This window comes from Phyllostomus hastatus, unplaced genomic scaffold, assembly GCF_019186645.2.
Source record: "Phyllostomus hastatus isolate PE091 unplaced genomic scaffold, TTU_PhHast_1.1 phas_scaffold_93, whole genome shotgun sequence".
In the NCBI taxonomy this organism is placed as follows: domain Eukaryota; kingdom Metazoa; phylum Chordata; class Mammalia; order Chiroptera; family Phyllostomidae; genus Phyllostomus; species Phyllostomus hastatus.
In genome coordinates, this window is record NW_025334042.1 from 3,160,985 (window position 1) to 3,188,845 (window position 27,861).

The 27,861-nt window shown below is 34.9% G+C and overlaps 1 protein-coding gene across 2 annotated transcripts in view; it reads right to left on the minus strand.

Moving 5' to 3' along the window:
- The window catches only part of TRHDE (thyrotropin releasing hormone degrading enzyme), a 365,898-nt gene that overhangs the window by 83,685 nt on the left and 254,352 nt on the right, over positions 1 to 27,861 (minus strand). For both annotated transcript variants that reach the window (XM_045829492.1, XM_045829491.1), the window contains one exon: positions 19,954 to 20,019. In XM_045829492.1, the coding sequence (XP_045685448.1) occupies positions 19,954 to 20,019 (66 nt within the window). The remainder of the gene's footprint in view (positions 1 to 19,953; positions 20,020 to 27,861) is intronic.

The following is a 27,861-nucleotide window of genomic DNA, read 5'->3' on the forward strand; positions in this document are numbered from 1 at the left end:
CAACCTACACACTGATTCGTGTCTGCTCTTTTCTGTGAGGCATGGTTATGTCACTGTGAATGTGCTGTTAAGTCATGGCTATTTGGTGTTATGTTTTTCTGAATCCAAAATAGAAAATCATGTCTTCTTTTATAAAACCAAGAGTCACTTTCTTCATTTGAAATTCTATCATCTCTACAACGCGTAGGTAGTACACAAAACGCTAATTTACATCACAGTACTGAAACTAAAAAAAAAATGCTGACTACTTTCAGTACTTTATTTAGAGTAGAATACTTTGGAGATAATTAAAGTTGGGAAAGCAAATTTTCTGAAATACAAATTATAGCACCTGTGACAGATTCAGCTTTGTCGGCAACTCACAGCCTAGTAAATGGCAACTCCCACTTAATCAGACTGCGAGAGCTACAATGCCCAACATTAGCTTAGCAACCACAAAAACGTCATCATCATCAGGTGTTATGAATAATTTTGTTGAAGAAATACAACCCAGAATAACCTATCTGAATCTCAATTTTGACTGAACATGCCATATGAGGCATTTTCAATTAGTACCCAGGTACCTGGATTTAAATAAATCATTTCAGATTTGTCAGAATTATCTTTTATGATTTTGCAGCACTTAAATGAAAAAATTTAGGAACACTGAATTATAAAATATAAATTTGAATTTTATTTTAGTGAGTCTATAATAAAAAGTATTAAAATTAGTACTATTTATTATTGATTTTGGTTTATGAACAGTACTGCTAGAATAATCCAAAATAAGGAACAAAGGAATACTACATGGACCTTGAAAGGTTGGATATATAACTATACAAATTTCTTCATAGACGGATCATGAAAATCCAACTGTTCATGAGATGAGTTGACTGGCCCAATATGGATCAACAACTTGATTTCTTGGTTCCATCCCCAGTTAAGAATTAAGTACAAATTTACATCACAAGCAGGCTGAAAGAGCAACGACCCAGGCTGAGGCAGCAACTTCCATTGCCCACTTCAGTGTTCAGGGCAACAGCACGCCTTTTCAGACTCCCTGCAGTCCCAATGTTCCAGTGTCATTGGAATTCAACCTAGGTCCACTCTCATTCCACCCCTCAAAAAGCCCCAAATGTTTTCATTAGTTATTTTAGCCTTACTCTTGCACACACACACACACACACACACACACACAGAAAGGTCAAATTTTAAATTAAGGTAATTTTGCTTTGTCTTTCTGGGTTACAAAGAAAGTTTAAGAATAGTGAACGTGTTTGTTTGTTTGTTTGAGAATCAATCATTTATCTATTTATTCACTCTACAAAATGTACGGTGCACTTTCATTTGCCAGGTATCTTTCTGGGTGCTGGGGAAACAGTGGTGGAAAAAAGGTTACTTAGAACAACTGCGAATACTGGGATGTGATTTGTGGAGGAAGGCTTGTGACTGAAACTTCAGAAGTCTTGGTATAATAACCACTTGACAAGATGAAGTCAAACATTTGGTATAAGATTAAATATGATTTCAAGTTCCTTTCAAACCTACAATGAATATAAAAGTAGCTAGAGTTATAAATCTAAAATGGAAATTTGTTTATATTATATGTATGAAGGTCAATCAGCAGGAAATTTGACATTATGATATGAAGTAGAAGAATGTTTTAATATTAACCATTAAAAGAATTGTGGATTTTTTACACAAAGTTTTTAATTAGTAGCAGAAACTGTTGAAAAGAATAAAGCAAAGATCACCACTAAGACACTCTTAAGGGACATAACCCAAAATGTAAACTGATTAAAAGTGAAAAGCATATTAAGCAAAACTATATTCTCACACATAAGTTAAGGCTAGATGGCTGCAACGATCCTGAGCATCACATTCAGACAGAACATGGCACAGAGGAAAACAACAGAATTTCTTCCTAAGAATATCTTTTTTTTTTAAGTTTCAAGAAAACTTCCCTTCAGATGCTGCATCAAACTTCCTATGTTTCCCCTTTGTCAGAACTGCATCATGTGCTCCAGCCAAAATCTGTTCAAGAAGCATTAGGGAGAACTGTGTTGAGCCAGCACTAGGCAGGACCCAGTCCTGTGAAGTATGTGGTTGTGAAGAGGGTGAGAACCTGAACAAAATCAGAATTCAGGTTAACAAGAAAGAAGAGGAGACTAGCTTCTGGGTAGATGCCCAACACTTTTCTCCAAGGGGACAGGAGATGCAAGTCCAGGGCTCAGTGATGCGGGGAGGCGGGGTCCCTTCTACTTACAAGACTAGTCTGTAAAATGCCAGGTATATTCAGGCATTGATTTTTTCTGACTATGTGACAAGAAGGTTGAAGCAAGGGTGTGAAATATTGTTTCTTTCTGTTAAGAATAAAAGTACCTTAGAAAATTTGTAGTGGGCATATTTCACTCTTCTGGCTTCCCAGCACTTAAACACCACTTTTCGATGGAGGCAATAACTCACCATGGCATCGTGGAGGAAAGTAAGTTCTGCCTTCCACTTGAAATGGAAAGAATCAAAATTCTAAATACTCCCTCTCTAATCTCCCTAGCTAAAGCTCAGACATGTTCCCTGGCCTCAGAGAAGTCCATACTTCATCCCAGGACTACGAGTCCTACAGGAACCAAGATGCAGGAATAATGGAAAGATTACTCCCTATGACGTTGACAGTTTGGTTACAGAGGCAGCCAGCCACACTAAAAGCAGCAACTGAACCAGCCAGTCCTGCAGCACGAGCTTGACTCAGTGTCTTAAATTCTGAGTCTCCCTTCCTTCCTGCTGTCTGTTCTAAGCCTGATCCTTCAGCCTTCCAGATGATTCCAAGGGCCAACCTCCATCCTGCCTATAAACTCCTTATTTGGCCCAAGTTTATTTCTGTTGCTTGCAAACCCAAACCCGATTTACACAACAGTAATGGGAGATGTACACAAAATAAATAGACATTTTACATTTTATTAAACCTCAGGAAGAAAAATAGAAATTATTTCTCATAACTTATACAAAATGAAAAACAAAGAACACCCAGGATTGTTTAGTAAATTTATTAGTCTTTTAATGTGTTATTAACAGTAGGGATTGGAGGGAGAGGTAGATATTCAAATATTTTTAAAAAGAGGCAGACAAGAAGGGTGGAGATAAAGGTATGAAAGTTCCATGGACAGGAGTGCACATGAGTAACAAAACCAGAAACCATGCTAAATTTTGTCTTAAAGAAAGCTGCTGGAGTAGGTGTTTTAAACTGAGAAACATAAGCTCTAAAATTAAAAATCTTTGTGTACATTATTATGGTCAGGTGAACTTGAAAGGATTCATGGACAACAACAATAGCAGATTAAAAGCTGCCAGATCACAGCAATGCCTCACAAGGACTGGAGGGAGAGAACCCATTCATAGTCTGATCCATGCACTTCAAGGGGCGTTTCCTCTTTCCCTGACCTTGAGAAGTGGAAACGAGGATACGAAAGCAATGATGGATAAACAACTAAAACACAAGAAAGCTAAACTGCAGATCAAGATATTATTTTGCTTAATACTTGGAGACTTTTCAGAGATTATGTGATTAAGTAAAAATGCGTAGCAAAACATTGAAAAAAGCATTATGAAAAATAAAATAATCTTTATATTTTCATTCTATTAGATAAGAATGAAGGATAAAAAATATAAATAACTATTTAACACTTATTATTAAATTATAACAAATTTCCAAGGACACCCAGTAAAATGGAAACCATTGACAAATTTTTTGAGGTTTAGCAGTTTCTGCACACCAGACACAATTACAAATGAGGTGGAATTTAGAAAAGAAAGTTATTTAAATACATAGAACAAAAGTAGTTGAAAACTCAGTTATATATATATATATATATATCGTTTGCATGCTATTGTGATTTTCATTTTTTAAATGTTTAATCTAAATCTACTTTTAAAAGTAGCTTAATTAGATATAGAAGTATACAGATATTTCTCTAGGAACAAAAAGATATTTTATATGTTTTAAAAATCCATTACTCCATCTATGCAGTGTAAATTTTGTAAAATCAGTAGATTTTCTTAAGGGATTACAAAATACACCAGATAATATTTTTAAATCAAAACAATCTGCAAGCACATGAAAGATTTTTTGTTGGTCTTAAGTTATAGACTGTGGCATATTCTCACATCAGTTTATCTTTTTTTACATATCTCTTATTTAGTAATCACAGATCTTGCCATCAATGCTGTGACATGCAGGAATATCACCCAAGGTGCAATGCTGCTGCTGTTGAATTTGTACTCCACTCTGGAACAACCTGACAGGGTCGTACACTCGTCAGTGAAATAGTGTGAATGTAAGTCTATAGGGGTGTCCTGGGGTACTAAAATACCCCCACCTCTCACTTTTGCTGCCAGCTTAAAATATTCCTCAGACATAAAATAAATCTATTGGTGAAACTGAAGATTGCGAATTGCTTTTTCCAAATGCTCTGGTAAAGGGGCTTTGACCACGACAAGCTCACAAAAGAGATAAATTCTATCCTGGCTGGTAAAAATACACTGCCCTTTGTAAATCACGATGCCTGCTGACTGTAGGTCATGGACATGGAGTTCCCCATGTCCACTCCTTTTCTCCTCAGCCCCCAGTGTTAATTAATGACTAAGGGAGAAGAAAATATAAGTCAGTTGAGAAAGAAGTGGTGTGTTGAGTCAGAAAAGCTAAAGAATTTAGACTGACCCTTACCAGCCATGTGATCTTGGGTAAGGGATCTATTTTCCCTAAACCTTAATTTCTTCAACTGGAAAAAGTAGGTAATAGTGCACTTGAGAAGGATGTGCACAGAAAATGGCATAAAATGAATAAAAGCATTTAGAAATATATCTGCCACACAAAGAACCAAAAAAAAAAAAAACCCACAAAAAAAAACAGTTATTTTAAGGCCAAACTCAAAGGGGAAAAAGTCTAAAGTCAATACCTTCATCCTCAACCTCACCTCCAAAAGAAGCCAAAATTTCCTAGAGGCCCAAGGAAGGGAAAGTTTATGAACTATGTTGGAAGAAAGTTCTTGGAAGAAAAAAATTACACTTTTTTTTGAAAAATAAAAATGCAAGAAATTAATTAAGACCAACCCATCTTCAGACTTGAGAAAATCCTAGAAGCCTTACCCCACCCAAGTCTGGAATTGGGAAAGACATGGAGGGCTCTGCAAGTAGTGGGGCGTAGCAGCCTGCTGGTCAGGGAGACCTGGTGGGATGGGGTGCTATTGCCCATGGAATGGGGACACTAATTCAACTCCCCAGCACAAAACAGCCATACCTGATTTGATAATAGTGCAGCAGAGACACTAATCTTCAGGTGACTCGGACAAGATAAATACTAACCACTCAAGCAATATGCACTCTCTCACTCCTTTCCCACTCACTCATCACCCCCTCCATGAAACCAATGTGACTGCACATCAATGTGGGTGAGAACAGAGGGCTCTTTACCATATGTTCTGAACTGAAAAGGTTCCCTGGAAGATTTTCATTTAAAGGACATGACATAGGAGAAATCAATACTGGCAGGTTAAACTTCCCATATGCTTAGGAACATAGGGGATTTATTTTACTCAGTGTTAAAAATCATATATACTTGCTAGTATATTATTTACTATTAATATTAATGGCAGGTACTTGTCTTTCAGTTCCTTTCTATCTTTGTTTCCCTGATTGTTCAGCTTATATTTTATAGTTCACCTTAATTACTAGCAAATAGTCTCTTCTCCTTTGCAGCTCTGTCCTTGGATTACAGCAGCTGGCAAAAATCCCGATGCTGGATGAATCCAAGTATTTGCCTTCTCCAGACCTGAACTCATGCAGCTGAGCATTACAGGAGAAAATAATGCAATTGACTAGTTTAGTTTTATTATAACTTTATAATCAGCAAACTCAAATGGGCACTCAATACTGCCATGCCTTCCTGTGCATCCTAACCCTCAGTCCTCAAACCTTTCTACCACCCAGCATCTCCTCACTTTCATCTACTGACCTTGCCTCAAAAAATACTGAAAAAATAGAACTCAGCAGAAAGTAATTTCCTCATTTCCCCATTTATAAACCTCCAAATTAACTGGAAGTATATCTCCTATCAAAAACTAGTCCTTGCACCTTCTCAAAGACCAATGACCCTGGTATGTCTTACTTCCTCTCCAGTTATCAAACTCTTCCTCTCTTGGCTCCTTCTCCAGTAGCCTAAAACTAGTGCAACCATTTTTAAGTGTGTCCCATCTTTAAAAACAAAACAAAACAGAAGCCTTCCTTAGCCCTTATCTCCCTCTAACTACCTCCTCTGTTTTCCTGATCCTCTTCCTTGGGTAATTTCTTTAAATTTTATTCTTCACACACTTATCCACTTAGACGTTTCCCACTCATTCTTCCACTGAAATCAATAAATTCTCAAGCTGCCAACAGAACACTTTCAAATCTTTATCGTGCTCCATCTCTTAGTTGCATCTAACCTCATCAATCATTTTCTTATTCTTTAAGTAAGCTTTTTTCTTGACATGAATGATACCACACCCTTGATATTCCATCTGCCACTCCAGCTGTTCCAACTCAGTTTCTTTCACTGGTCCCTCCCATTCTCTCAACCTCCATCTGTTATAGTTTTTTGGCACTTGGTCAGGCCCTCAACGCAGAAACCTCAATCATTCTTGAGTACATTTTCTTCCTCCCCTCTCACACCACACTCTTCATCATATCTACCCTTAGCTCCACTTAATTCTACCTTCAGAAACATTTTGAATCCACCCATGTCTCTGCATGTGTACTGACTAAGCCTTCATCATCTCTCATCTGAATATTAAAGTATCTTCCCAATTTTATTACCTGATTCCACTACAGGTATGCTGTGTGCCCCAATCCCAATGTAATATTACAAGTAGCCAGGATACTGCTTTATATATAAATAGAACCATGTCATACCCCAGTTTAAAACTTGAATAGCATCTCACTGTACTCAGAATAAAACCCATCCTCCTTAACACAGGTTTCTTCGGTACTCCTTGATTAGCCCCCATCTCCTCTCCTACCCCCTGCCTTGTCTTCACTAACTCTATTTATCCACACCAGTTTCTTTATTTTCCTTGAAAATGCTCCATTCTTTGTTTTAGCCCCTTGTACAAGCCTTCCTTCCTTTCTTCCTCTCCTCACCCAGCTCTTTCTCATGCTTCAGACCTCAGTATACATACTTCTCAAGAGGGATCGCTTAAATCCCCAACTAAAGTTGCCCTGCCCACCCATCTAAATGTTCTCTCAGAGCATCCTATTTTTTTTCTTTTTAGCATTTATCATATTTAATGAATATGTATGTAGTTGCTTTTTCCTATTCAGTGTCAAACTTGTCCTATAATATGACTCATGAGATCAGGGCTCGTATTTGCTGTGTACAGAATGCCCTAAATGCTTGGTACTTACATCATGATTTTGGACACAGAGTAGGTATTCAGTAGGTATGTCTGGAATACATGAGTAATTGAACACGTCTGAAGTGTGAGCAATATGGACTGCAGACATAAACTTAAGCAGAGCCAGGGTAAGAGCAAAAGTCACAATTTTGGTTTATCAGCACAAAGCACTAAAAAAGATTTCAACACTAAAATGAGTTGTTATTTTTGAGAAAAACACAATCTGTAAAATAATCATATGGAGAAAACTTGAGCAAAAAAATAAAGGTAAATATAGGAGACTGGCTGAAAAAAAATGAGACACAGTATAAACAAATTGATAACAGCACTTTTTTTTTTGTAAAAAATATGGAGTGCTGTCTTCCATAGTCAGGAACACAGAGGTAGATCTAAATGTAGTTTGCAATACACTTGAACCTTTTGCAGGACAGGTTCCAAATATACAACTTAAGATAGAGCTTGCCAACACTTCTGTTAAACAACTAATTTATAATGTGGTTTTTCTTAATAATTTTGACATTTAGCTATCACAGGAAAAAAGAATTTGTAGTAAATGTGTCATGGTACATTATTTTTTTATAACCATTTATACCAAGTTATGAAAATGAGTAAAACTTCAATTTTAAATGGGTAAAACATGAATAAATATCTCAGAAAAGTATAAGTAAAATGCAAGGTAATATATGAAAATATTTCAACCTCATTTTAATGAAAATATATACACTGAAATAGCAGGGTAATTTTTATTTAGTAAATTAGTAAATTTACTTTTAAAATTGGTTAGTCTCAATGTTGTTTGCTTAGTATACTATAAAAAGAGAACTTTTAAGTTTTATTTCTACCATTAAATATTGGCTTCACATTTTAAAAGAAAAAAATGATAATATGCTTCCAGAAATGTATATGAAGAGATAATCAAAATATAATGAGAAAGTCTATAATTTAAAGATCATTATAATGTTTTTTAACAAAAATTAAAAGACATTCTAGGTGTTCACAAACAAGAAAAAGATTAAATATATTAAAGTATATCTATGCTATTTTTTTTCCTCACCCAAGGACATTTTGTCATTGCTTTTAGAGAGAGAGAAAAATCTACGTGAGAAAGAAACTCAATTAGTTGCCTTTTTTTATGCACACCAACCTGGGATCGAACATGCAATCTGGGTATATGCCCTGCCTGGGAATCCAACCTGCTACCTTTCAGTCTATGAGATGATGTTCCAACCAACTGATCTACCGTACTCATGTTAAATTAAGTAATAAAATTATCAAGCAACTATGAAAATATGAGTAACAAGGGAGAAAAAAATCCTCTCAGCCTAGAAAGTTTGTGTGTGTCAAAACTTGTAATATTGCCAAGTATGTAGTTCTATGCTATTACATGAATGTTCTGGGAAAAAAACGTAAAAGAGGTGAAAAATAAATTAAAAAAGAAAAATGCTGATGCAGGAGCTAAATCAGTTATGAATAAATGCCTCTAAAGCAAGTTTACTGTACTTTGGAACTAGCAATCTAACCAAGTGGGAGCGTCTGCAAACAATGAGAGACACTTTGCTGACAGGTGTGCCCACATGTATGTGTGCTGAAAGATCAGTGTGCATTTACTCACACACCAACATGCAACTACATCCACACATCAGCTAATGCACTTAATGATTTCACAGATACATTTTAAATAAAGTTATCAAAAACATCATTTTATAGTACCAACTCTATTAGCTAAAATGTGTATATTGAGCCCTTACCAAACAGGTAACGGAAAACCAGAAAATACAAATTTATAAAGTTTCCCATGAGATGGGTAAATACCTGCAGAATGACCAAATAGAGATATGAATCTTTAAGAATAAAGACTTTTTAGTTCTGGCTGGTGTAGCTCAGTAGATTGAGGGCCAGCCTGTGAATCAAAGGGTCATCAGTTCGATTCCCGGTCTGAGGCACATGTCTGAGTTGCAGGCCAGTTCCCCATTGAGGGTACATGGGAGGCAACTACACATTGATGTTTCTCTCCCTCTCTTTCTTGCTCCCTTCTCCTCTCTAAAAATAAATAAATAAAATCCTTTAAAAAAAAGAATAAAGACTTTTTAGTTAATGCTATGTAGTCTGAGTGGTCAGTTAACACTTAATTCAAAGGCAAAATGATAAGGATTCAATCTGTGGATGTACATAGACAAATTAATCAAAACTCATGAATAAAAGTAATTTCTCTAATTCAGAAATGTGAATAGTTTCTTCTTTAATATTTATAAGTACTTGTTTTTTATTAGAGATAACATTCTTAATTCTCAAATCCATGAACTCTTGTCTTAAAATTAGTACTTTTCCCTCTATAACAAGCTCATTAATTTTAGCTGTGTAGTTAGGTTTTAAATGAAGTAAATGCTAATTATGTCAAATATAATTCTCATATGGTATTGAGTGATTACAGCAAATTATTCTGAAGTATTAACCTTTTCTACCTATAGCACATCTAAAATTACACAGTGATTTAAGTGAAACATGGGGAAATTTGAGCAAAAACTGCCTACGGTCATTCATTTTATATTAAGCATGATTCAGCTACCATCTGGATGAAAACAATACTATCTCTTCAGAAGGGAAATTAACTTTGACACACTGTCTCTGTTCCTCTATTATTTTCTGACTTTTCATTTATCTGGAAACTTCCATGCAAGGGAGCAAGCACTCTCTCACAAATGTAAGCCAGCAGTTGTCAAATAAAAATCCTGTGTACACATGTTAACATATAACTTCTCATTGGAACACAAGTTATTGAATATGTTGTTGCTACTAATAACCCCTGCGGCTTTGTGTCTGTCATTACCTTCAGGCTATTAGAATTTTATGAGCACAAACCAATAATAATGATATTTCCCTTTTGCTTTTTATCCACACCTCATTGCCTTACATTGATTTGCATAAGCAATTTCCACTCTGATAATTGGAGCCAAACATCTTGTTGTAGGTTACCTTATGGAAAAGAGCAGTTAAATACTAATCAAGAGAAATCTTTCTTTATTCAACCATATTTTAGATGATATTGAATTACCCCCACTGGTTGAGCAGGAAGGTGACTCATTTTCTGACATGGATTTCAGGACTTGAGTTTCTATCAAGCTTAACAATGAACTTTCTTCATAATTTCAGTTCCCTGGTATTGAGTCAGAACAACATGAATAATGGTACTGCAAGGCTCAAATCATTCAGCAGTATTGCTTTATTTGAAAAGAAAAAGCAATAGTACTATGTACTAATTATTTTAATAGCAACTGAGCCTATTAATATATTCTGGGGATTTCATGTAGTTTTATCCTTTTATTTCCAGAAAATCAGAAAAAAATGTAACTAGGGAAATTAAAACAAGTAAAAATGAAATAAAAGGTCAAAGTCATGTACAAAATTCTATCTAAAAGAGTCACTACAAGAATTACTTTAAAAATAAGCCTATAATACTTATGTAGAATGAGGATTTGGGCTAAAGGAACTTTTAAATTATATAAAAGAAGTAGATTCTGGTTATGGATCATATGCATAAGCATTGCTACATATGGGTGAACTTTTTTTTAATGTATATGCACTTAAAAAATAAGAGCCCTCAGATATGAAAGGTATAAGAATTGCTGAAAGATGCTTTGGAATGAACAGTTTTTATTGAAGGAGGAATTTAAAGGAAGCATTTATTCATGCAAGCAAGGGAGACTTCAGAGGGATGTGTAAAATAACCAAGAACTTCTAAAGACAGAAAAAATATAAGAAGAGCAAAATTGCAGTATATTTCTATTCTGGGAACCATATAGGAAATGAAAGTCAATAGTCAATAACAACATTGGGCATTCAAGATTGCCCAAGTGGAAAAGAGAATGGAAATGAGGTTTCACTGCATGTACTTCACCCCAGTGTCCTGTCAGGAAGGAATCTACTTACACTTGGGACATTATAATAAGATAATCACATTCAAAATACTGTATAATTAAACAGATGTGGAGCCCTCACCCCTTCCAAGTGATCTTGTTGTTTGTTTTTGTTTTTTTTTTAGGATGACCTGGGAAGGAATTTGGAAATATTTATGCCACAGACAAATAGGAAGTGATAAACCTAAGAATTACATAATGTATAAAAAGGGTAACTTGAGCCTGCATACAAGTGGAAGTTAAAGGTTCCTGCTGAGCTGCCTATTGCATCACACACCGACTCTAAGTCCCTACAGGTAATGTGCCATGCATTTATCTTCTCAGGCATCTTTACTCACTGGAATAATTGCCAGAAGAAAATCCTGGACTAGGAAAAACATAGAAGCTTACTCTCCAGATGTCCTATGTATAACTGGTCTTAAATTAAAAGCAACTTAGGCAAACTGCTGCTTAGATTTTTCTCCCTGCCTTTGCCATATTCCATGAGGATTCGATCACCTGGAGGCAAGGAAAGCAGAATGAGGAGCCAACAGTTGCAATTATACAAACCACATCTTTGAATTCTTAATAAAAAAAAACACAAAACAGAATAGTTATTCACAATGGCAAGTTCCCCTATTTTTCTTCTTTGGTTCCTTATTTTAGAAGAGTAATAACTTTAGAAATTTAAAAATTTTAGACATATTACTGGTGCTTATTCATCCTGACACTACTAAATCAATTCATTCATTTAGAGCAAACTGCGATTATAGTCCACAGGCAACTGAAGTACAGTTAGAAAATAAGTGAATTATGGTCATTGATTGTTTGATTTTCTCAACTTTTTCCATCATAAATTCTTTCAAAACTACTAAAATCAGTTGAAAATATCTGCTCTAGCTACAGAAGTATTGTGTGGTCTTAATAAAAATATGAAGGAAGAGATAAATAAAGGCATTAATATATTTTAAATCTTAACATGTTAATATGACAACCTACAAAAATAATGCAAGTTAATCAACAGAACGGGGAAATTGATAGATTAAGTGTACCAGATTGCCTGTTACCAGTCTGTCACCATTGCAGCTGCATTCTACACTTCCGTGCATTAAATAGTCTGGAAGTTTCATTTACTGGAATCCTTTGATAGTTAGGTCCATGCCTAAATTCTGCATGAAAAGCACACATAGAACTATGCAAAGCATGACAAAAGAAGGAGTGGCCATTGCTCAAATAACAATGAGCAGGAATGTAGGCGTTGGCAGAGACCAAGGTAAGCAACCACCAACCAATGGCTCCCAGCTGCCCTGCAGAGAACCGACAGATATCAGTTCCCTGTGATACTTAAATTGCTTGATTTTCTCAAGTGTAGCAGTGGTTTTCTTGACTTTGACTTCTATAGTCCTCCCAAGTGTTTTTTTTTTCCTTTATTTTTATTGTTGTTCAAGTTCAGTTGTCTCCATTTTCCCCACACCACTCCCCCCCAGCCATCCCTACTTCCCACACTTGATCCTATCCCACTTTGGCTTTGTCCATGTGTCCTTTATACATGTTCCTTGACACCTTTCTGCTCTATATACCTAGAATAGTTTTTGATTGATCTACTGTGTTATATATCCAGAAGTGTTATATTTCAGGAAACAGACCTTCAAAAATGGAAATCTACAATTGTTTACCTGTCTCGATTAGATTTAAATGAGGCAATAGCATTGATAATGGGTAATAAAGTCCTGGCACTTTTTGGTTTTCAAGGCCAAGACAGATTATTAAATTATTGTTTATAGTTGCCTAGATTGAAGAACAGGCTTTGGGAAAGCAAATTAGCGTTTCCATGGAACATTACAGGAGAATGGAGAATTATAAAATCTATAACAAGAAAGGTTATTTCTGACTAGACAGGAGAGATTACCAAAAGAAAACTATAATCTCAGTGCTTTAAATTCTCAGCTGAAGGTATCATTAAGGAATCAGATTTTCTCTTGTATTGTCTCTTGTATCGTATTGAGCCTTAGAATCAATATAACTGAAAAGTGAGCTAAGGTCTGACATTCTGAATAGTAAAATCACAACTCCAATAAATGTCATGGCTTTATTCTTAGAGCATTTGTTGGTTCAGAAAATGTGGGACACTGAGACTTGGAATGGGAACATTTAAACTTTAAATTCCACTGAGTTTCCCTTGGTTTCTCTTCCTATCTCTGAAAAAATCAGTTACCCCTCATTTAAAGCCCCTGAGATGACACTCATCAAGGGGAGACCAGTTCTCCTCCAGCCCCACCTCCAACCACCGTGATGCAGTCAGGCCCACAAGCAGAGTCAATTTCAGCAGATTTCAGGAACACAAACAGAAATTCTTACCCTAGTAAAGACAACATATTGCACATACTGAAAATTATTATGAAATATCAGAAAGTAAGACCTTAGAAAATGGCATAGAAAATAACCATCAGGGGTGTCCAAACTTTTGGTGTCTCTGGGTCACAGTGGAGGAAGAAGAGTTGTCTTGGGCCACATATTAAATACACAAACACTAATGAAAACTGATGAGCAAAATAGAGGATTTAAGTAAATTTACAATTTTGTGTTGGGTCACATTTTTAGTCATCCTGGGCTGCATACCACCTGCAGACAGCAGGATGGACACCCCTGATTATAAAGTATCTAGAGAAAATTATGAAAGTGTAAAAAAATAAGAATGGTAATTAAAAAGCAAAGTAAACATAAATTGTTTCTTAAAACTAGCAGAAGAAACATATTACCAGCAAAAACTCTCAGTTACAATAAATACTGGTTTGGTTGGACTAGTTTTAGTGCTATAGATGATCCTTGAACAATGTGATGGCTAGGGACACCAACTCCCTTGCAATCAAAATCTACATGTAACTTTTGACTCACCCAAAACTTAGTTATCTCTCAGTAACCATGGGGGTGGGTCCAGAACCCCCATGAATACCAAATTCTACAGATGCATTCCCCTGTATATGGTACATGAGTAGATGAATGTATACAGTCAACCCTATGAATCTAGGACTACCAATCATGGATCAAAAAAAGCACAGGTATTTATTTATTTTTATTCTGCATATAAACAAATGTCCACAGTTCAAACCATGTTGTTCAAGGGTCAGCTATATATACATTGAATGCCATATAGCCTTAATATTCAATGATCTACTGAAGATTCAAGAACAGGGAGTTATCCCCTTTTGCACATGTAGGCTACAAACTTTCTCATCAAATTAAAACAACTTTCAAAAATTGAAGTATCAAACCCAAATTATCTAACTAGCAAAATACATTAAATAAATCTTAGACTCAGAGAGTACAGAAGGTGAAAAAAATCTTAGGAAGTATTTAATCCAACTATTGCATTTTATAATTATAAAGTATGAGGTCAAGAAAGGTTTGTGGAAAATCTGCCATTAATTAGAAACAGAAATTAGAATTACTTCTCCCCACTCATTCCATGGCCTCATGCTTCCAAAAATATGCCTTCTATTATTTTGTGAGATGGATTATTTAATTAGTAGAAATGAACAGTTTGCAAAAATGTAAACATATCTATGTCTTTTAAAAAACACTATTTACAAGTGGCATACACAATCAAACAAAGACTCAAGCTTGGTAGGCTCTATGCTTTACTTTCAATTTATACATCAAACTGAAAGCTAACTTATTGATGGTATCTGGGAAAAAACTTCTATATACATATATATTATTTTTAAAACAATGTTTCAGTAGCCCTGGCCAAGGTGGTTCAGTTGGGTGGAGCATCATCCCATGCATCAAAAGGATGCAGTTTCGATCCCCAGTCAGGGCACATACCTACATTGTAGGTTTGATTCCCAGTCAGGGCCTGTATGGGAGGCACCTGATAGATGTGTCCATCTCACATCGATGTCTAACTACCCCCATAAAATCAATAAGCATACCCTCAGATGAGGTTTTAAATAAATTAAATTTAATATAAAAATGTTTGAGACTATTTATTTTTTATTTAATTTTTTCTGTATTTTTCCATTACCCATTAGTCCCCTTATACAAACCCCCAGCAGTCATCACACTGTTGTCCATGTCCATGAGTCTTTTTTCCTTTTTGCTCAATCCCTCCACCTTCTAACCTGCCCCCTGCTAGCTGTCATCTGCTCTCCATCTATGAGTTTGTCTCTGTTTTGCTTGTTAGTTCAGTTTGTTCATTAGATTCCACATGTGAGTAAAATCACATGGTATTTGTCTTTCTCTGGCTGGCTTATTTCACTTAGCATAATGTTCTCCAGGTCCATCCATACTGTTGCAAAGGGTAAAATTTTCTTCTTTCTTTACATCCCAGAAGTATTCCATTGTGTAAGTTTCCCATACTTGTTTTATCCACTCATACACTGATGGACACTTGTGCTGCTTCCATATATTGGTGATTGTAAATAATGTTGTAATGAACACAGGGGTACTTATGCTCTTTCAAATTAATGTTTTAGGTTCCTTTGGATATATTTCCAAAAATGGGACCACTGGGTCAAAAGGCAGATCCACTTTTAATTTTTTGAGGTATCTCCATACTGCTTTGCACAGTGGCTACGCCAGCCTGCATTCGCACCAACAGTGCAAGAGTATTCCCCTTTCTCCACATTCTCACCAGCACTTATTGTTGATTTATAATGATAGCCATTCTAACAAGTGTGAGATGATACTTGCACTGTTATTTTAATTTGCATTTCTTTGATGATTAGTGGTGTCAAGAATCTTTATCTATTGGCCATGTGTATGTCCTCTTTGGATAAGTGTCTATTCAGTCCTTAGCCCATTTTTTAATTGGGTTGTTTAGTTTTTTGATGTTAAGTTTTGTAAGTTCTGTATAAATTTTGGATATTAACCCCTTTTTAGATGTTTTGGCAAATGTATTCTCCCATTCTTTGGGTTGTCTTTTTATTTGGTGGATGATTTCCTTTTCTGTGCAAAAACTTTTTAGTTTGATGTAGTCTCATGTGTTTATTTTTTCTTTTGATTCCCTTGCTGGAGAGATATGTCAGATAAAGTGTTGCTATGAACAATGTCTGAGATTTTTCTGCCTATGTTTTCTTCTACAGTTTTTATGGTTTGGGGTCTAATATTTAAGTCTTTGATCCATTTTGAATTTATTCTTGTGTGGTGTAAGAAGGTGGTCTAGTTCATTTTCTGAACATTTCTGTCTAATTTTCCCAACACCATTTATTGAATAAACTATCTTTAGACCATTATATATGCTTGCTTCTTCTGTTGAATGTTAATTGACTATAAAGGTGTGGGTTTATTTCTGTGCTCTATATTCTCTTCCATTGATCTGTTTTTATGCCAGTACCATGCTGTCTTGATCACTATGGCCTTATGGTATAGTTTGATATTAGGTAGTGTGATTCCTCCAATTCATTCTTCTTTCTCAAGATTGCTATTGCTGTGCTGGGCCTTTTTTGTTGTTTCCATATAAATTTTTGAAATATTTGTTCTAGTTCTTGAAATATGTCATTGGAGTCTTATAGAAATTTCATTGAATCTATAGATTACTTTGGGTAGCATGGACATTTTAATGATGTTAATTCTTCCTATCCATGAACACAGTATGTGCTTCCATTTATTTGTATATTCTTCAACTTCTTTCTTCAGTGTCTTATAATCTCCCAAGTACAGGTCTTTTGCTTTTGCATCCTTGGTTAGGCTTATTCCTAAGCGTTTTATTCTTTTTGCAACAATCATAAATGGGATTGTTTTCTTCATTTCCCATTCTGTTGGTTCATTATTGGTATATAAAAATGCAACTGATTTCTGGATATTAATTTTTATCTTGCTACTTTGCTGGATTCATTTATCAGTTCTAGTAGTTTCTTGGTGGAGTCTTTGGCATTCCCTACATACAGTATCATGTCATCTGCAAATAATGACGGCTTTACTCCTTCCTTTCCAATTTGGATGCCTTTTATTTCTTCTTGTCTGAATGCTGTGGCTAGGACTTCCAGTACTATGTTGAGTAAGAAAGTTAAAAGCAGATGTCCCTGTCTTGTTCTCAATCTTAAAGGGAACTATGCAAGACTTATGGGGAACCATTCAAGAAGTAAGGGGGATTAGACAAAAATGTATCAAGATTATCAGGCTAAGGAACATTGTGATTATTCAGTATGAAACTGTTTTCTATCCATTGAGTCAGCAATTAGAAAGTCTAATATGGCTATTAGGAGTGAACCTTTTCATATAGTCTTGAGCCCCTTCTTACTGACAAATATATGTGTTTCTAAAAGAGCCTGAGTCAAAAATATATATAAAAATTGTAAGATAATCCAAATTTTAGAAGAAAACACATTTATTATTGTTCCTACACAAAACATGAGAGCTAAAGACCAACTATGAAGAACAAGAAGAAGGAGAAAGGGAAAAAAGGAGTGAAGGTGAAGTAAGGGGGAGAAGGATGAGAAAGAAGAGCAGGTATAAAGGAAAAGAAAAGGAAGGAAAGAGGGTGAGAAGGAGGAAAAAAGAACAGGAGAAAATGTATAAAAAACATAATGTTTGCAATTTGGGATTGCCTCCACCTGTAAATTTAACCCTGGGTCTGTCTGCAGATATGAACTTCCATTTGTCAACATAGAAATAGCCATGGTTAATGTAAAAACAATTAATAGATTTTCCAGCAGAGGTAAGCACTGACAGTCCAGATTAGCTCTTTCAACAAGACTATAAAACCAAGACTCCCTAGAGCCTGTGGATGGGAAATACATTAATATCAACTCTGTGACCACTCAGCACCATGACATAAAGTGTCTGTTCAGGAGGTCATTTCCAAAATGTATACCATACATCTTCATGCACAAGAGATGATAATTTATCACCTAGACATAGGGAGTACTGTAAACTAATCCAAACTGCTGATGATACACTAAATCAGTTTGAGTGATGAGTATAAATAAAGCTGCAAGGAAGTACTGAATGATACAGATCTATCTGATCAATGAGATGTCAGAAGGCAAATGAAATGCAATGTTGACAAGCATATAGTTCCTCAGCTGAAAATTAACCAAATCAAGTATCAGATCATAAAGGCACACATTAACACAAGCTTCAAATGAAAGTTTAATATATGGGACACAGAGGGTGAATAGTTTGTTTCAGATAAAATTGAACAGACTGGGTCAGTAGAATTGGGTGAATTAAAAATTGATGTATTTTGCATATCATAAAAGCACGAAAGGATAAAGAAAAATGTTGCAAAACAAGAATCTTTTCTATACAAATAATATATCTATAGTTATTCAATCTGCCAAGCACATCTATACATGCAGATGAGAAAAAAATAATAAAAATTGTATACAGAAAATTATTTCACATCAACTTGCTACCAGGAAATCATATTAAATTTGTGTTGCCTTTATGAAAGCTTAGGTGTTGTCTGGAACTGTTATGCTACAACTTCAGTGGGAAAAACAAAGGAGTGGGGATAAGGAAGGACATGACTGCAGAAAGTTGATATTCATGGAGGGCACTCCTAAAGAAAAAAGATTTTTCCAACTCTGCAATTGGAATAGAGAATTTAGCAGCAGACCATCAGGTGCAGTGGGACTAAGGTATTCTGAAGGTGTCCCTGATAGAAAGAGCTGATGAAAGTAAATTACAACTTCTGCTGGAACAAATCTGTAAAAAATATTTTCTAAAAATTATTTGTCAAGAAATTGATATTTTTTCTGTGTTGTATTAAGTAAATAAAGCTTTGTCATAACATATTTAACTCTTGCTTTGTATTTTACTTTTTAGTTTATTTTCAGTAAAGATAGAATTATACTACTAAAATATGACCTGATCTTATATGTAGTTTATTTAAATTTCAAAATGAAAAGCTTAGTAAGAACAGATAAGATTGATTGTTCTCTCTGTCTTAGCATAATTGTATTTCAGGTGAACATCAATTTGCTTTAAAGGACACTTCTAAGTAGCAGAATGCATCATAAATAATTCATCAATCACAGCTGCTAGGAACATGATTTACTTCAAGAGATTCAATGGTATTAAAGTTCTATTTTTCTATATTTGTATTTGCTTTCTAGAGTTAACAGTCCTTCTTTTCAAAGAATGCACTCTCAGATTCCATACTTCATACTCTAAATATATATGATAAAACTGTTTCCTTTTCTCCTTTATGTAAAACATTGAATTTTCTAATTTAAAAACATTTAAATAGCTTTGGAACAAATAACAGCATATGTATATTAACAATAAGACAACAACATGAAAGGCACATATCTGAAAAAAGGCATTAAGATTTTTCTTAAATACATATTTTGGTAAGGTTAACATACTTTGTTTTCACTTTATATAAAATTTTAAATGGAAGAAAAAGGAAGCTGACTCAAAAAATATTTTGTAGATATTTTATGATCTGATAGATTTGAAGCTTACTTCAATTTTAAAGTTGTATATTAAAAAGACTCTAAGAGGTACACAGTTTGAGTTTTATCAGTTGGTACGGCACCTTACCTTTTTCATTTGTCATAGTGAAGGATACTGCTTACCTCACTCATCCTAAAGTTTTCCATAAAATTCAGCAATTTTGTATTAGGAATTTTCCAAGCTGTAAAAAAATCTTTAAAATAAATATAAAGACCAGGAAAAAAGTAAGAGAGAATAGGAAGCATATTACTTACCTGCAAACCCCTCTGAAACACGGAATGGCCCATAAAATTAGCCAGCATTCTAATTAAAGCAGCACCCTGTAGAAAAAGAGTATTTTCTTAAAAAGAGAAAGAAAAGAGTTTCAACCAAATAATGTGATTCTAAAATTATCCTATATCAATCAAAAATAGCTTGATTCATTCATGCTATTTTATTCTTTAAAAAAGTTAAGAAATAAAAACATCATAAATATAATATTCTTTGTACAGGTAACAATTACATTTTTTTATTTTTTAAAATCTAAAACCAATGACTTCAAAATAGAAATCTCCTGGACAGACTATCTCAGGGCAATAATATGCTGTAATTCAGAGTAATAAAAATTTTGTTAAGCACTGTGTATAACAGAGTTAATAAAACATGGTTCTTGTACTTACAAATCCATAATCTAGTACAAGAGAATGCCCGCGTTAATAAATAGTCATATTAAAATACAGCAATGGAGTAACATAGCTACTTACTCTAACACTGGCTTAACCAAGAATAGTTTGGATACAGAAATGAAGAGGAGGGAGACCCAGCGGTCAGGCTGCTTGGCTTCAAATCCCAGCTCTGACCCCTTCTGGCCATGTTTACTTAGGAAAAAAAATTTTAACCTCTCTGTTCCTCACTTTTCTCACTCATAAGTATAGGCAATAACAATCTCAATTTAATACAGTTATTCTGAAGCTTACATGAATTAATAAATGTAAAGCACTTACAACATGGTCTGAAAAATAATACCCATGATATGAGTGCTATCAGTATTATATTGAACTAATAATTCTTATTTCCTGTCTATTTCTTTTAGAGTCTGGCTGTAGCCACATGTCCATATATAACTAAAACATGTGATTGATATAAATATTTAAAGTAATGGAGAAAAATACTAATTTAGGAGTCTACCTCACCTTGACAACAATTATTATAATATTGTGGAACACTATCAGTGCAAAAGGGAGACACATAATCAATATGAAATATTCCAAGTAACGATAGGTAAGCCTGGATGATTTCAAATTTGTGTGTAAAATATAAGTAAACTTTCAAAAAGATATTTCAAGCTGTATAAAATTGTTTTAACTATGGCACAGTGGATTATAAGCAGCAAAAGTTTAAACATAAATAATAGCTTGGTTATGGGGGAAATCTTTTTATGACTCACATATTAAATTAGTTCTCATTACAAATTCACACTCTCCAGTAACTCATTTCTTACTAGGTTTTTTAATTGAATTTCTTGGGGTGACATTGGATAACAAAATTATACAGGTTTCAGGTGCACAATTCTACAACACCTCATCTGTACATCGTATTGTGTGTTCACCCCATGTCGAGTCTCTGCCCATCCCCATTTTCCCCTGCCATGGTGTCTTTTCTATAAGAGAATCATATCAACCACATATGGACTCACTTCATCTAGAACTGAATGGTGGCAGCCAGTTCAAAATGCAAGGAGGAATTTCCATTGTTACTAAAATTGTTCCCTAGAATTATGGAATTTTAATGAAATACAATACTCAGGCTTCATTAATCATCACTAAAGAAATGTTGCAAAGAAATTCAGTCATCACCAAAGTTATTCCAAAAATTAATATTTTATTTATAACTCAACAAATGTTAAGCTGGACAAGCCATAGAGTTTTGTACTTCTCCTGACATATTTTTCTAGCATACTTTGTACTCTTTGCTCTTTCTTGTCCTTCTTCCTCTTTAACTTCTGGGTACTTGTATAGGTCCCTAAAATATAAGCATTTGTGCCTCAGTCTGAGGACCTGATTAGAATTCCCTTTAGAACTCATCAGCTTTACTCTTGGAGTGTCTTTCGCAAGCCCTCCTCCTATACATTTCCCTGCATCACTCACCCACCCTGAGGGTGGGAACTCTCAATTCTGCAGCAAAACCATTCTTTGCCACTTGAGGAGTAAGACTTAGACTCTTGAACAGTCATCTCAAACTTTCCTTCACAACAGAATAACCATCTTCAGATGATTTAAGTATTTCCCTCCAAGTAATGATGACTGGGTCTCTTGTCGGGCTATTAAAACTATCAATACAGCATGGTCTAATGGTAAAAGAGTCCTTTCTAATCATAATGAATGTACTGTACCGGTTTTCCTGTCTCAGTTGAACTAGAGCAGAATGCTAACAGGAAATAAAACCTAGAAATATAATCGATATGTAAAAGTTATATATCACTGAACTCCCCATTATTATTATATTGTGTAATTAAATTAACTCTCTAAAAATATGCTCATGTTGCCCACTTAAACATTTTAAATTCCCCAGAGTAGCATGCACTCCTACATTTAATTGCCTTTTCTTTCCAAAGCTACATTTTAAAAATCCTTATTTCATAAAACTTCACAGGCAAGTGGCCTCCTCAACTGTCATTATTCAGCCAACATACACATGGCACCAACTACGTGGGCTTAAAACAAGAATCACACTTCTTAATGCAGACAGAACGCATTGCAAATCTTTTTTAAAAAGAAAAAGAAAACACTGAATCCCCTTTCATCACATTTTTAAAACATTTTTCACTAAGCAAATATTATTTACAATATTGTAATTTATACTTGCTTATGATTCAAAATTCCACTCCCAATCAAACAAATTTGATGTTAGGCAGCCTAAACAGCTTTAAGAGAAATAAACAAACTATTTCTAGAAGATTTTTATAATTTTGAAACTTCCTCAAAAAACCTATCATTATATTTACTATGCTAAAGTTCAGGGAGCTATTAGGATGGAAACTACCTGAGTTTTTTAAGGGTTCATAAAGAATATTCCACAAAAATATGAACCCATATCTCACTTAGCAATTTTCTATTTGGGGTATCTTTTTCATGCAAATTCCTAGCTAAAATTCATTTTAACTAACATTATAATCAGTCTCTAAGACAGTAAACATCTGCAGAGAAAGGATTGTGTCTTCATGGCTTGGAACCCCCATGCCCTGTGCCTGTCTCAGAGGTGTGGCTCCCTTAACAGAATAACTAGGTGAGAGAGAAAGAAAAATTAGTTGCACACATAGCAATTACTTTGTATTCTTAAAGAGTACTCAGACAGGATACAGAGTTTATTACTTTATTGGTGTACCTTAGTGATGAGTAATCACTTTTGAAAACAGGGAGACTGCAACTAATTTATTCCTTTAACATATGCTTATTGAGTAAAGCAGTGTGCTCAGTATCCTGTAGAATATAAATATGCATGCAACAAGTCTGTGTCCTCCAGGACCTCAAAACCTTATGAGTGAGATGAGAAGATACAATATGGTATAAGATGAATTGCAAATAAATAAATAAATAAAATATTTGACTGTGTTTCAGGAAAAAAAAGAAAGCTGATTATATCTGGAGGGATACATGTCAAAGAGGATTGAAAGACAGACAGTGCATTCATGTTAGAGCTTAAAGGATGGGCGGGGTTTCACAAGCCAAGGTAAACAGGAAGCATTTCTTTGCATGGTACAGCAGGAATGGTCTTTGCTGACTCATGCAGGTAAAGAGTGAAAAGCATAGGTAGACTTGGTCTGTTTGACTTTACTAAAAACCCATTGTGAAAAACAGTTCCTGGAACATAGTAGGTTCTCAAAAAATGCTGAATCACAATAATGTAGGAGAGGCAAACCCAAGATTATGTCAGTTGGAAAAAGTGGAACTAGGTTTGAATTCCAGTGAGAATAAAATAAGGAGTCAAAAAAATGTGGAAATGTGCAGAAAAATCCTAAATCCTAGCTAAAATTATTAATGATATACCTATCATTCATGAAGCAACTACTACATGCCATATTCACATTATTGTAAGGAAATACCATTATCTTTACTTTTCAGATTAGGCTTAAAAGGTTGTACAATTTACCCAAATTAACACAGGTAGTAAATTATGGAGCCAGGATTGAAACTCTACTTAGATCTAACCCCAAAATCAGTCATCTTAATGAATCTGGATTATATTACTTTCTTGTGATCCCAGATTAAAAGAGTTACATGGCACTCTCCAGAAACCTTGAGCATAGCAAGAATTTAGAAAGGGAATTCTTAGATCTACTCAGTTTGGAATCAGTAGGTGTTCTCAGGAGACAATGAGGGGAAACCTAATTCATTGAGACATAGTTGAAATAGCTGACCAACGTGTCCAGGACTGGTGATGGGACAGAAGACAGAAACTGGCTGGCATAATAGAACACATTGAATGAGTAGGAGGCGTAAAGATAGTTTGGAGCAGATTCAGTACGAACAAAGTTGAAAACAGTGACGTTTTTATCAGATACTGAGTGTAGATGTCCTCTGTAGTCTCTCTGTACTTGCTCCCTGAAGGCTGTTTTCCTCAGTTCGCTCCTAGCTGGTGACTGAGCATGAGAGAAGAACTGAGGTGGGCACCTCCCAGTGAGACGGGGAACTCCTCTAATGGGAAGCTCTGGCCTCAGGACTTCCCGTTGGCCTGGATGGATGTTTCTTGCAGTTGGACTGTTGTCTAAAATTCTTTCAGTTCAATGCTTCTTCTTTTCCTCTCTTTTTGCATAGGCTGTAAAGTACCCTGTGGTCTCCAGGCAGCTCTCCCTACCTCCATTGGCTCCTTTCTCACATAAATACCTCATACAACATAGTGACTTCTTCTCAAAAGACCTCACCCAATAGGAAAGTTTTAGTGCTGAAATCCAAACAGGTATAAATTATTAGTCTTTTATATTGGTATATTCCAACATTCCACTGTAAAGATGTGTTTGCTTTTATATAGGATATGAGCAGACAAGAAAATAATGTACCAGTCCTGACTGGTATGGTTCAGTGGGTTGAGTGTCATCCTGCAGATCAGAAGGTCACTGGTTCGATTCCTGGTCAGGGCACATGTCTGGGTTGTGGACCAGGTCCTGGTGGGTGTACAAGGGGCAATGGATCAAAGTCCCTCCCACACATCAGTGTTTCTCTCCCACTCTTTCTCCCTCCCTTCCCCTTCTCTAAAAATTAAATAAATAAAATCTTTAAAAAAAGAAAGTGTATCACTATATTCAGTTTACATATGGGAGAGACAGAGGTAAAGGGTAAAGTAATTTGTCTAAAGTTACACAGGAAGTTTTTCCTAGACTTACATCCACACATTCAGTGGTTTAGTTATTTGTTAGCAAAGAAACCTATAAGGTAAGACTTTCTCATTACTTTTTTGTTGTTGTTGTTCAATTAAATTTGTCCCCATCCCCCCTTATTACTAAAAGAATTAGTGTATTGATTCTAAATTAAAGTGCTTTTAAAATGTAAATTCTAAATAATCTGTCTGCATCAAATCTAGATAGATGTGTGTCAAGATTATGCAATGTCTTAATGTGATTTATCAGTGAATCTTGGCTTTTGCTCTGGAGTAAAAGCATACCTGAAATCCTCTGTGGTTTCTCAAAAACATGTTTTCTGTTTGTTTGTTTGTTTGTTTGTTGCAATAGTATGTAGTTATATTTAGGACCTGAGTGAAAAAAAATAAAAATAAAATATCTAATCCTCAATATTTGTCATTCACAAATTGATTGCCAAAAAGAAAGGCAGACATAGAGAGAGAGAGAGAGAAGAAGAATAGAACTAAAAAAGACAGAAAGAGAAAGCAAATTAATTTTAAAAGGGAAGCAGAGTTAATGTCCCACTGCCCCAGCCACCCATGCTCAGAACCTTGGAGCCCTCTGACTTTTTACTTCCCTAGGCCAGGCTTCCATCACTGCACAGCATCATTAGTTCACAGCCTCACAATGACAACACCAGATGTGATCTCACTTTCTCAAGTCCATTCAACGGACGACATCAGATTAATTTTGATCATTACTTCTGAAGAAGCATAGTGTCTCTTAAAAGTCCTATGTCTGTCATCACGTTTGATGAGCTCCCTACATATCTACAACTTGAACATGACAACAAAAACAAGGACTACTCCTAACAATGATGATGATCATGACAATGGTGATGATACTCACCTCAAGATTTTTCTGAGGATTCATTTACATCACTCATGTAAAGCATTTGGAACTCTGTTTGGCATATAATACACATCAACAAAAGTATGTAATGATCTTCATCATTACCATCCTTTCCCTGTCAACTCCCTGCCCACAAACTATTTTTTTAAATTTCCTTTGGTAGTAAATCAAGGCCATACACGATGAAACTTGCCATTACTTACCAAGACTTTTCTGAGCCTCTAGTTAAGCTGATCTTCTTATGATCCTGTGAGCACACCTTATGCCCTCATGTTTTAATCATACTATTTACTTCAACTGCAAGGATATTCCTTTTCAATATTACATTCTAAACCCCATACATTATTCAAAAGCACAGGGAAAGTCCATACTATAATATTAAGCTTCCCACAAATATATTAGCCCTAAATGCTTTCTGTCCTCTGAGTCATAAATCTTTTAAGTCTAAACTACACATTTTATAAAATTATTTTACCTCATTCATTAATTGATTCAAATGACTGTTTCTTGTTTCCACAGTTAGATGTGGGCCATTCATTCAGACTTGTTCTTGGCACACCTGTTTGCTGCCAGTGCCATAATTCTTTCATTGCCAAAGAAAAATGGTCCTAGCTACGAAAGGTATCCACCAACTACTTGCTGGTTTCAAATCAGCAATCCAAACCATGAGCTCATAGCCAATACACAGGTACTCAATCTTCCCAATAATGAAATTCAGCATATATGCTAAACTGGGGCCTTCTGTTTTTTAGTATTCCCATGCAATAGTATTCAAGCAAGGTAATCTATATGAAAATCAATAGGAAACCAAAAAAGAAGACTACAGAGACAGAGATAAAAAACAGGGAGTTTTCAACGTCAAGAATAGCACTTACCTGAAAGCATTCAATTAATGAAATTTGAAACAGAATAATAGTGTAAACTCTAATGAATAATCATGGTAAAAATATGAGAGCAGAAATTAACAAAACAGAAAATAAAGAAATAGTTGAGAAGATGAAAAATAAAATATATCAATATATGTGAAAAAAGCATTTGCTATGACTTAGCATTGATTCAAAATATAATATATTTTAATAAAATGGGAAGAGCAGGGAATTCACTAACATGTCAAAGGCCATCTCCTAAAAATATACTGATTGATGAAACATTATATGTGTTCTTCTTAAAGATGGGAACAAGACAAGAATGCCCCCTACTAATACTTATATTCAAGAGCACAATAAAGTAAATGAACAAACAATAAAATTATGCATCAAACAATAAAATTATGTAATAAATTAGCATCAATTAGAAATGATGTTAAAAGTCCTTACAAAAATCCATGAGACTCTATAGAAGTAATCTGTAAAATCCATAAAAGAATGCAGCAAGTTTATCTGACACAGATCAATACCTAAAAATCAAGAGAGTTGATATAAATCAGTAAAAACTAATTTTAGAATAATTTTATAAAGAGTCCTAGTCTCAAAAGCAAAATGCCAACAAATATAACAAAACCAAAAATTATAGGGAGAAATTAAAAGTTGCTCAGCATTTTTGTGGAGAAAATTAAATAACTTAATCAAAGATGTAAGAGCCTAAACATGAAAAATTATATTTCTTATAAAGCTAGAAAAAGCTGTTATTATAAAAATGTCAAATAGTTCATAATTAATAATATAAAATCTTCAAAAGTTTTTTCCAGAAATGGTCTTCACCTTAAAGTTGATATGAACTGACAAATACTTAACAATTACAATTTAAAACAGAGCAAGACAGGGCAAATCACCACACTGAATATCAAACCCAAAATGCCACCGTGGTTCGACCTTAGCCAGGGCTACCCATATCAGCCAGGCACCGGATGAGGGGCTGCAAATGCACAGAAGCTGACATTGGTGATGGCCGACAGGGATAGTGTGACAACAGAGTGGGGCCAGGGCAGGAAGTTCAA